Raw genomic sequence first — 12097 nt, forward strand, 5'->3', positions numbered from 1 at the left:
AGTCCGTTTCACACCTGTTGTCCTCTTTTGTCTGCCGTGTTGTCAGTATGCTTTGGAAAATGAGGAGCTGACTCAGCACTTGGGTGCAGCCAAAGACGCCCAGCGACAACTTACTGCTGAGGTAGGGCAATCCAGGGCCTGGTCACCATGGCAACAGCACTGTGTTTTCTGCATTGCCAGCTGCTGCCAGATGAGGAAAATTTGTACAGATATATATATATATTCCTGCCATCATTTTTGTATTTTTTGTTAGATTTTATGATAATAAAGTAATCCTCTTACACATGCTTCCATCAACACATGTTATTGGTCCAGGAGAGATCCTGCTTAATGCTTCTCCTGTCTTCACATATTATTATATCACCAAATTTAGCACCTACAGTATATGGTCCTTTTTAAAAACATATTTTATACCATAATAAAACCGTATGCAAAGCTCGATCTCTCCGAGAAGCAAATTTTATGAAAATCAGTCCTTTCACTGTATATATATTTAACCGAGAGATAAACAGGAAACAAATGACCTCCAGGCTGGAGGTGAAACATTCTGCTCGCATGCGTTTCATTTTCTTCTCTGTAAAACTCTTCCTCCTTTCTTCACTTTTAGTTGCAGGAGTTGCAAGACAAGTATGCAGAGTGTATGGAGATGCTCAATGAAGCTCAGGAGGAACTGAAGAACCTGAGAAATAAAACTCTCCCGCTCAGCACGCCGAGGCGTTTCCATTCCCTGGGCCTGTTCCCGATGGTGAGTGATGAAGTTAAATTTTTAAGGGTTGTTACAATGCAAATGAAATGTACATAGTTAGATGAGAGACTCTGTCTGCATCACAGCATCTTCAGTTCCCAAGTAGCAATTTGTTTCTTCTCCAGGACTCACTGGCAGCAGAAATAGAGGGCACCATGAGGAAGGAACTCCAAATGGATGATCCAGACGTAGAAGAGCAGAGGTACATATCCTTTTTTTTTTTTTTCTTCCACAGTATGATCTGATTCAGATGTTAATCATTTGTAATAATCTAAAAGTCATCCATCAACTCCATGTTTATGTGTCTGCAGACTGCATCCGAAGCGAGTTTTCCAAACGGTGAAAAACCTCAATCTGATGCGTCAGCAGCGTTCTTCTCTAGCCCCCTCTCCTCTCAACATCCCAGGCTCCAATCAGACTTCATGCTTCACCTCAGGGCGTTCCAGCAGGGTGGGCACGCCACGCTCCAACTCCATTTATGGTAGTGAAACAGGAAGTGGGATCTTCCTAGACAACAGGACTAGCAGTATCCTGGAGACGCCTGATGACGGGTATGGACATCGCTCCCGCTACGGACCGTAGATTTTAATAATGAAGCATAATGACCTGATGAAATGTATTTAATTTAGAAGCACCCCAGTTAGGTCATTAACACAGTGTTCATTTGCAGCTGTTTTGAAGTTTGATTAAGGTTCTCATTTCAAAGTTTGGCAAACAGCTTCTAGTTCCAGTTTCACAAATAATTTCCTGTGTTTCTTTGTCATATCTGACAGTAAGTTGAAAATCTTAAAGTTTCTTCTGTGATTCAAAGGTTTGGATTCTTTTTCTAAATGACTTGTAAGCATTTTATACACTTAAGAGTGAAATAACACAATTATTTAAGGTTTCTTCTTATTTTTTTCCCTTTTGTTAGTGAATGAAATTAAACTATCTTTTTATTCTATCTAAAATTAGAGATTAACTTTGCAAAATAACTGTACCGCTGTCTGTCTCCCTCTTCAGGTCAGAGGACTCCAACAAGCGCCCCCCTGGTACCCCTGGGACTCCGGGCAGCAGGGACTTGGAGGCAGCATTGCGCCGCCTGTCGCTCCGCCGGGACAACTACCTCTCAGAAAAACGATTCTTCGAGGAGGAGAGGGAGCGAAAGCTGGCTTACCTGGCCAAAGAGGAGGAAAAAGGAGGCCCAGGAACCCCAACGGAAAGCTTGTTCTCGCTTTCCTCGCATACCTCAGTTGGAAGCATCTGGTCGGGGTACTCATTCACACCCAGGTCCTACCTGCCGGAGAAGCTGCAGATTGTAAAGCCACTAGAAGGTGATTATTCCTCTCAGAGTCACAAGTCCTCTAATCTTCCACATGACGAAAAAGAAAATCAGAATTTCGGCAGTGAAAAAACCTTTCGCAATGAAAATGAGATTTTGAAGGAAAAACACAATGAAAATCAGGACCAGGTGCAAAATTCCAGCCTCACTCCTCCCAGGATACACAGCCAGGGCTGTGAAAGTCAAGCAACTCAGAATGAGAATCAATACCTGATCTTTCACAAATGCAATCAGTCCAAGATCTTTCTGAGCGCCTCACCAGATCCTAACAAGCTGCGAAGGAGCTCCAGTTTGATGGAGCTGAGCAGTCTCTCAAGCTCACAGCCTCAGCTGGCTGTAGCCACAGGTCTGCTGGAGAGGTTGGTGCAACAGGATGGTAGTTTAAATCTCCAGCACTCCTTTTATTTTAGACATACGCAGTTGCGCTGCTGCTTTGAAATATAGGTTAGCCTGCTGTGTGTGGAGCAGTGCGGCTGGTTTGAAGGCTGCAGTTTAAAGATGAGAATATTTCAGTGAACACGTTCTGCACACAGTACCTTATACAAAGTAGATTTAATGATTTCTTTTCCTAATATTTAACACAAGTGTTGTACTCGGACATCGGAGCGTGTATCAAACTATAAAGTTGTGCACAGCCATAATGCGTTAAAAAGCCTACCTAGCACATAACAACATATGCTCACTGACACATTTGCAGTGAGTGATTTCCTGTATGGTATTTGAAATGCACTTTCTGTATTTTTGAACACATGCTGAACATGTTTCTGATGCCTTGTTCTAATAGAGGAGCTTTATTTATTATTTATTGAATTCTTAGTGTTGGAATGTCGATACAGAGCAGTTATCGCTATATTTATAATAACAGCAAATATTTCTAATGTGGAGGAACTCAGAAACCTGTTTCTGTTAACGTGTACTTCAATCATCCATCCACTCTCAGTATTGTCCAGTGGAACTGAAGGCTTCCTTACATCTTGTACGGTGGCACCACCTAGTGTCCAAACTTGAAGTTGCAACCATTTACGTCATAGGACTAAAATGTGTTCTCAAAGCACATGAACTTATGAAAATGTAAAAAACAAAAAGACATGGAAATGTTTCATTTCAAGTCTAACAGTGGTGCAGAAATAAGAAGTAATGTAGAAACAATCTCAGGTGATTATTTCTTAAATGTTCATCTGTCTTCATGGGTTCTTCATACATTTCTGAGCCTTTCATCAGTGTCATGATGCTGTATGTACTGTCCACCTCTTCCACTCTTCATTTGTTGGCCTTTCAGTTCACTTTGGTCTTTGCACTTTACTCTTGTTCTATTCTCCTTGTTTGCTTTCTTTGATGATTTCTTGAATAAAGTCTTCATCATTTTCCACTTTCCTTTTCTCTCATTTCTTCTGCGTTTGTTCTTTTGCACTGGCATCTCTCAAAATGCATCTCTAGTAGAAAACCATATTTCTAGACTTGAAATTCAAGCAGTTCGGTGTGCGAAGACACTTTGGTGTGACAGTGTTATAATCTAAGAATGTGCATTTGCCTGCTTGTCCTGTCTGTGTGAGGTGTGAGTATATGTTGACATGCATTGTCTGTGTCCACGTCTCTACTTTGGAGCTTAGCCTAGTGTATACGTGTGTATATATAATGTACTAACAATAATTTTCTAGTTTTCAAGCACATTTCAACACATAAACAACACTTCCTGAACATAAGTGATGTCTTCATGTTCACCTGCAGTAAGACGCTTTTAGAGTTTAAACAGATGTAGTTTGTTTAACCTGTGATCACTGAAATCTTGATAAGCACAGCAGTACCGTGTTGTGTGCAGTGCGTGTTTAAAGGAGGTCATGAACTTGTTACAAATAGCTGAAGCTGCTGTTGATTTTTGTGTAACTTAAGGATGTGTTTTTTCCTAGGCTCTGCTACGCTCCACGCATGGCAGCAGCTGGCTCAGCCTCACATGGGCGCTCTGCTGGATCACCGGCCCGGTGTGGTCACGAAGGGCTTCCGCACTTTAGCGCACGAGCAGGAACAGGAACAGGAACAGGAGGACAGCTGGCAGCTGGACCAACCAGAGGAGGATGAAGTATCATGTGACTCATTTAGAGGTGTGCTAGGGGAGAGCCCTGCTCCCACGGATCTGCCTCGCTCTACCTCCACTCCCGCAGTCTGCCGCAACAAAAACGGCAACACTGAAGAAATCAGCCAGTCAAACGCACTGAATGGAATGATCTGCAGGGCGGCAGAAGCAGTTCAAGGAAATGGACATGTTGCAAACATGCCCTTTCCTCTCTCCAACACGTCCCCTTCCTCTCCGCTCCCTTCTTCTTCCGAGATCAACGGGCACGTGGACCCCAAAGAGCGCCAAACCTTACAGCCAAACACTGTGGACCGCATGCCTGGTGAGGGAGCCTCTTAGCTGGGGTTACAGCACTGCATCAAACCACAACACCTTCATGTTTGCCCCGGAGCATGGGGATAAAGGGGACGAGGGTGAACAGGAGGGGTGGCGGGTTTAGGGGCAGGAGAAAGGATTCATTGGACATGTGACATCCCATCCTGCATGATCACGCTCATGTGTACACACCTGCACACCCACCCACCTCAGGAGCTGTCCCCGTGTATGCAGCCAGCGAACGGCAACGAGACAGAGTACATGTTTTTATTTTTGTTCTTTCGTTTCCATCATTTTCCATCTGCAGCCTTTCTTCTCAGTTCACACTTTCTTTTGCTGCCACTTTTTTTCCTTTATTTCAGCCAATCACGCTTACACTCAAACTTTTTCATCTTTTGCAAAGTCTTTAGTATCTTTAGGTATATTCTATAAAACATTTTAGACACTATTTAGGAGCTGGAGGGTTTAATATTTCATGCTAAGCTGTACTGTTTTGTAGCACACAAGGACACAGATACAGAAAGAAATTTGGCTGAGCTCGAGCTAATGCTGAAGTACGTGCAGGTCAAGTACTGTTGGGGCAGCTGTTCGAGTCACATCAACTCGTGACACTTGCGGCTGGCTAATATTGGAGCCGACTAAGCAGCTTTGGTGTGGATGACTGCCGTGCCATTGATATTCCTCTTGTCCCAGAGATGCAAATCTTGTGGGAGTGGGTGGCTTTAACTTTGCTGCCATAAGCCAAAAATGAACATTAGAGTTTCAAATGCAAAGCTTTATTTATTATTAAGTCAACATGGTGCCATTTAAAATGGAGAAGAGGCGCAGACTAGAATAAAGCTTTGTGTGCCCAGTACAGTGAAATTAGGAGCGCTGACCACTGCATGAAGACACAGAGAAACATTAAATAAAACAAATTAATGCAAGAAATTCAAGTTAAACATTGTAGTGCTATAACTGTAATTAATATGAATGTAAAAGCAGAACACAACTCTAGAGGTATAGATCTCTTTATTAACACTAAAAAGTTTAAAGTGTTGCAGGGAAGACAGCCCAGTGTGGCCTTGGTTGTAACTTTAATACCACTGCAATGAAAAATCTGCCTCACAACTTAACTCTTCTACCTCATTTAAGTGTTTCATAATTCATAAAAGATCAAAGTGGAATAAACTTATCTTTATTCTTTAGGTATACAAAGTGAATATTCAGTCACATCAGATGAGTGTGTAACAGATTCAGCTGCTGTTTCTTGTTGTCGAGACTCACTCGTAGCAACCAAAGCTATTAGCTGGGATAGACTTTGAGTTTCTCTAACAAAAAGAAGTATACTGGGGGAGCTAATGTTAGCTGGGGCTTTCGCTCGGGTCCTCTACTATGCCCACGGTCTATTTTCTCCACATTGTTGTGAACATTGTTTTTGCCTAGTTGTGTTTGGTCTATTTTGTGTCAGCACTAAAAGCCTTCCCCTCTCTTCTTTGTTTCCTTCCCTTCCTTTCTCCTCCAGTTCTTTTCCCAGGGAAGTGTATGTCCCACACTAGCTCCACATACACCTTCACCACCTGCAGGATTCTCCACCCCTCTGATCAGCTGACCACTGCATCCCCCAGGTAAAGAATAAATAAATAAACACATCAACATTTAAATACTTAATTGCTAAACCTTTGTCTTTAGCCTGATTTGTGTAACGATAAACAACAGCTGGCAGTCAGACATATTGTTTTATATCTGTACCAAATGGCAGACCTGAAGTAGTAAGTTATTGAACGAGCCAGGTTTTCTCTGATTTTCATCAAGAGTAGGTTTCCAGTCAGGGCTTCTATTTTGCCGTAGACCTGGCGCATAATGCTCAATGTCCCTGCTGTCTTGATTGGCTTAACAGGTCATGTGACGAGGAAGAAGAACTGGAGTTGTATCACATGGTTGTTATGGCCGAAGTAGAGCAGACCCATTGAGTACACCTACTAGTGTGCACGTGGGTGAGGAAATGCATGGTAGTGCATTTCTAAAGACTTGCTGGTGTGTGAAGCAGAATAACTTTGGGGAATTTGCACTGTCTCTCTTTTGTCTGGTCAAACTCATTGGGCAGCTGCATGAGGCAAATTTCACAAGCACTAAACTTTGAAAAAGCTCTGCAAACACAAACATGTCATTTTTAAAAGCTGTGTCCTCTAGTTAGTCACTGGACAGTGTGCTTCTTATTTGCCTCATAAGTTTCCCTCTTAAGAAGCCGCGATGTAACTAACAAACCTGACATCCAGGAATCCAATCACTGATCCAATCTGATAAAATCTAACTGTGTGATACTCGGTGGAAATAAACTAAGCAAAGAGGTCCATTTTTTTTCGACTGAACAAAGTGTTCTGAGAATTGGCTGAAAGGACATCATTCACTTTTAATGCTTAAGGTCAGCTTTCATCTTGGAGTCAGTTAGTTTACAGTCTCAGTTTTTCTGGCACTTTTCCCATCAGATAAATGTCACGTGACGGTGTCTGCAGAGGACTGTACGCCCTGCAGAGCGGTTAAGGCCTACAAATTGGACTGCTGTGCTTAATGTTCCTTCACCATGTATACGGGGCTTGATTAACTAACTTACTGTGTGATTAAATTGCCTAATGTGTGAACAATGTCTCAATCAGACTTGATGTTTCTGAGTTATAAGAGTACAAATCACTGTGCAGACTTGAGCCTAAACTTGTATGCACTGCTCAGTCTTCCAGAACAGGATAAGATTTAATAGTCATATTAAAGTCTGGTGGTGTCTGTATAATTTTGGGTGTGCTTACTTTGTAACTCATCATTTTTCTTTTGCTATGTCCTTCCATTCCTCTCCAGCCCAGCCATGGCTGCGTGTCAGAGCAGTACCTGCCGGGCACGCCTTCCCTTACTGCCTCCCCTGTACCCTTCTCAGCCCCACCCACGCCTTCCTACACACCCTGCTGCACACCTCGCCGCCTTTCCCTCTCCCTCTCCCTCGCCGAGTCCTCCACCAACCTTAGGGACTCCACTAAAACCACCAGCACCTCTCTAGGCCTGGTGCGCCTCCTGCTGGAGAATGGAATTTCTGCCTCAGTGTACAACCCGCGCAGCTGGGACCGAGGGCTGGATGCTTCGGCAGTGTTGGGAGGGGTGCAAGCGCAGAGGTGCACAGAGAGACCGGAGCAGAGTGGAGTCAAGCGGCTGGGAAAACGTCCAGACACCCTCCTCCTCCTCCAGCCATCCAGCCCACCCAGCTCACCTCACTCTAAATCGGCTTCCTCGACGGCTACGGGTCCCATGTTTCAGTTCAGCCCTTCTGATGACGACCCGCCGTACTACGATACCTTCCTCGCGTCTAAGCCGGCTCGTACCATTTTGAGGGAAGTGCTGGGGGAGGCAGAAAGGGAGAAGGAGGGCCTGGTGGACGATGACAACCAAACAGAGATGATGAATCTGCGGCTTGTGGACAAACTGAAGAGTTTTCGCACCCTTTCCCCGCATTCTGCTTCAGCTTCATCTGGAAGTACTCTGTTAGGCCCCTTTGGTTCTGCTGGACTGGGGAACAGCACGCTGGGTGGGGGGCTTCCAGGACTGAGGAGGAATCGAAGCTATCCCGCCATGGTGGGGGCCAGCATGGTGATGAAAGACCCAGGAGGCCCCCCCAGCACAGAGATACTCATACCGCATACAATGCAAACCTCACATACACAACAACTCGCAGCGCACACACAGGAAACGGGCAAAGTGCAAACAAAAAAGAACACACTGGTCACAAAGGGCGTGCACGTACCACAGACTCTAAATGCACTGGAAATGGTCACACCGCAGACAATAATACAGAGACACACCAGGCCAAACGGCGAGGTGGGGGATTCGACAAGACACGACAAACACAGCGATGAAGAAACCGGGACATAACGGAAGCATTCAGCGTATTACATCGTATTGCAACACAGTCTCGCATATTTTACAGAGCAGTACAGTACTTATGACACGACCACACGTGCACACCCACACACTCATTTACAAAACCAAACGGCATAAGCAACTACACTACTGTCATCTCTCCAGGAAGAAAAAGCTTAAAAAAACAGACGAGCGACAGAGTCCACCTACAATTATTCATCTTTCTAAACAGTCATGATAAGTGAGGCGGGATGGAGAAAGTGGCTAAGAACTGTTACACTGTGTTATACTCATATTCTGTCAGGCCAGACTAATGATGTTGCCTTCTTGTCTGTTGTAACTGTCCAGTATATTGGACATACAGTATACTGTGTCATATAGTATAATATTAAAGGCCCAATCTGGTGCACGTGTCCCCCACGTTACCTGTTTTTGCAGAAAAATGTAACAAATTCTTTCTTATTTTTCCTTGATTTGTGCAGAAACTGGGGTTCTACACTATACTGTTGGACTACACAGTCGGTGCATTCACACCACCAGATGTAATCTTTACTTTTAAGATTACATCTGCTGTATGGCCATCTGTAATGTGTATGTCCTGTGTAAACCTGCTGATACTTCAAACGAGATACTCCTCCAGTTTTTGGCTTTGCTTTCTAACTTTTAAATTCAATGTTTGTGCAGCCAAGGAGTGTTTGTCGTGTCCAGTGTTGCCAAAGACGGTCAGCCAAAGCTAAACTAGAATATCTTCATTGTAGGAACTGGAAGAAAAAGGTTTCGAATTACTGTGATTTCTGCAGAGATGACTCATTAAATGTGATCTGCTCTGTATTTAAGTCGCAGTTGGAGACAAACGCAATCTGACTAAACTAACCTACAAACAGTGATCCTATTAATGTCTTTATTAAAACCTTTCAGATCGTGCTTGTCTCTAATTGTGACAGATGTAGTTCAGACTGCATTTTATGAATGCTACCCCTGCATTATGTGTGTTGCAATGCAGTGGAGTTAGCTGAAAGCTATGCTACGTAGCAGTGGCCATGGCTGTAGAGATCGAGATTATTTTCTGCCAGCAACACCTCCCCTCTGTGTAATTTATACTTTCAGAGAGAATCCAGATTGGGGCTTCATGTCCTCTTGCTGTGACTGAATTATTATGTGCCTAAAAACAAACATACTGTATGTCTGTGGAATATGGATCTGCGTTTGTTTTAGTTGATTACTTCATATTTTACGTTGCCTTTATTATTATTACACGGTATGCAGTAGAGAGGGTACATAACTGTGCAATTTTTTTGCATCTGAACCTACCTATGCCAATTTAAGGTGCTTGTGGCTCTCTGTTTTTGTCATTTAAAAACATCTGGGGGCATTTGGTGCACACGTGAAGGGGGATACAGACCAGGTCTAGCTACACAGACACCTGCTAAAGCACTGTGACCACAACCTGCAGAGAGCACGAGTACTCCCTAATTTTGGCTCACCTCTGTTTTTGTATTTGTCAAGTCAGCTGGAGGACGACAAATAAATCTTGGGTGATTTGACTGAGATTTCGATGCATGACGTGGTCGATAACATTTTAAGTCCTGCAAAATCCAGATGGAAGCTGCCACATTGCAAAAACCTCTGCAACATGCTAACCACTGCGCTTTCACCGTAAACCAAAGTTATATGCTGGTGAATACTGGGAGGGACCATTGTCATGCAGGCTTGAAGTTAGTTTCCTTTATTTCTTTCTTTTTGCATGTGCCCCTTGTGTGCATACAGATGTGCTCCATAGCGGAATAATTTGCATACATACTGACACCTTTGTTATTTATTCTGTCAAGCATGCATGGGAGTAAAAAAGGATTAAAGCAATAGACTTGATTTCTGAATGTAACTGTAAAAAAAAAGAAGATTTTTAAGAAATGGAGCGACTTGAAATATTCACGCTGGTTTTAACAGCCTGTTGTGTCGGCTGCAACAGTTTTCTGCTGATGGTTTGGTGTCACTGAATCGGGTCCAGTTGCTGCCATTTGAACTCACAATTTGATGCTCGCTTATGAAGCGGGGAACATTTTTAAGCACATCACAGTCATATTTTCACCCATCCGATTTGTCAAACAGCCTTTCTTTTGTTCATTCACTCTGACATTTTGTTGTGCACATTGCTTCCATTAGAGTTCGAGTTTGGGCATTGCACCTGGACCAGTGAGTGTTTAGTGGGATGAATGGATGCTGACCTGCTGTGGTTCTTGATGATTAAATGACTAAACAAGCAAAGGTTTTTTTGGTGGGGGGAAAAAACAGATACTTAGCAATCATTGAAGTACGTGGATTGTAAAAAAGTAAGCACATCTGTAATGACAGCTGTTTAAATGAAGGAATTTTGAGGATTTTATTTATTTTGAAATCTCACAAAAGCATTTGGAATCCTTTCATTCATTATATTAATCAGTTAAATGCTAAACATTTTATTTTTGGCACTTATAGTAAAATCTTAAAAACATTTCCATTTCTAACAGCGGGTAAAAACCCCACAGTACACTGATACTGCTCAATGCTCCATGGCAGAGCAAGGTGTTTGTCAAAATCAGACCATTTTCAGTATTTAAAAAACAAATGGTAAGACTGAAGAAACAAGGAGATGGTGTATGAGTGTTTGTGTGTGTGTATGCTTTGTTTTGTGTGTGTGTGTGTGTGTGTCAATTCATCTGAATGTAATTTATGACAAACAGTAATCTGCTGTAGGGCCATATATTTGTGTACAGTATGTTGATTTAAGTTCCGTTTGTGTTAACCTCATGAAAGGGAACTATTATTGCATTGTAAATGTATGCAACACAGATAATCATGCTAACTTGAAAAAAATGAAGAGGCATTTGAGTTGTTTATTTTGGGGTAAAGAGAGGAAAACTGATGAGTTCTATTCTACAGAACTGACTGTACTGTCAAATAAATTAATAAATAAATAAAGACTTTGTTTTGCTTCATTCCATTAAAAGTACACTTTTTTTTTTTTTTTTAAATGTGTCGAATCACAGTGAGTCACTTCCAGCTGCTCGACGTTCTAAGGTGAAGAGTAGTGCTGTGTGATCCTGATACCAAGTAAATACAGAGCCAATATTACCGATACTAATACTTCTCTTTAAATTAAGGCAGATGGATGCCGTGTAGACGAGAGTAATGTTATGATTTATGGGATCATCATCAATTTGCAAATTCTGAACACATTTTAATGGTTACATTTTACTTAATACAACAAAAAACACCTTTCATATTTTCATATATTGAGTATTAGTGTTTTGGGTTGTTTTTTGTTTGTTTTGTTTTGAGACCTGGACTGTAACTGTGTCTGTCTCTAAAGCACTTTGGGTGAACTTCTGTTGGTTAAATGTGCTATAAGTTATAAATAAAATAGGCGTGACAGTCAACACAGAAAGGTTCAGGCATTTTTCATAGTACATGCTTGAGGTATAGTTTTTCTTTTCCAAAAAATTTATTTATTAGTTATTTAACACAGTTCAGTGGGCTACATACTGAACTTAGAGGATAGAATAAAGTATTTGATAGGTTTGTAGCTTGAACCTATTCGCTGGAACGTTGAAGGCAATGTAATTACACAGCAAGCAAGACACGAGTAGGCAACATTCTTTATGTTTCACGTGCACGGGAGAGAACTGGACAGGCGCCGTTCCTTCGCTTGACCCCAGTTGCTCTCGTCCGCTCCCCCGTAACACTGCTCTTTTATTGTGGTTACATGAATATGCATAGGGTCATT

The 12097-nt window shown here is 42.4% G+C and overlaps 1 protein-coding gene across 10 annotated transcripts in view; it reads left to right on the forward strand.

Moving 5' to 3' along the window:
• trak1a (trafficking protein, kinesin binding 1a) overlaps positions 1–11294 on the forward strand; it is a 36640-nt gene extending 25346 nt beyond the window's left edge. For 5 of the 10 annotated variants that reach the window (XM_031742679.2, XM_031742677.2, XM_031742678.2 and 2 more), the window contains 8 exons: positions 47–121; positions 608–745; positions 871–947; positions 1057–1296; positions 1748–2058; positions 3974–4459; positions 5957–6059; positions 7285–11294. In XM_031742679.2, the coding sequence (XP_031598539.2) occupies positions 47–121; positions 608–745; positions 871–947; positions 1057–1296; positions 1748–2058; positions 3974–4459; positions 5957–6059; positions 7285–7480 (1626 nt within the window). In that variant the 3' untranslated portion in view covers positions 7481–11294. Of the gene's footprint in view, positions 1–46; positions 122–607; positions 746–870; positions 948–1056; positions 1297–1747; positions 2059–3973; positions 4710–5956; positions 6060–6331; positions 6469–7284 lie in introns of those variants that run through there. The other 5 variants (XM_031742680.2, XM_039619547.1, XR_005614838.1 and 2 more) reach the window with 4 other exon arrangements.
• Positions 11295–12097: the final 803 nt, after the last annotated feature.

The sequence above is a fragment of the Oreochromis aureus genome, linkage group 11 (assembly GCF_013358895.1).
Source record: "Oreochromis aureus strain Israel breed Guangdong linkage group 11, ZZ_aureus, whole genome shotgun sequence".
In the NCBI taxonomy this organism is placed as follows: Eukaryota; Metazoa; Chordata; class Actinopteri; order Cichliformes; family Cichlidae; genus Oreochromis; species Oreochromis aureus.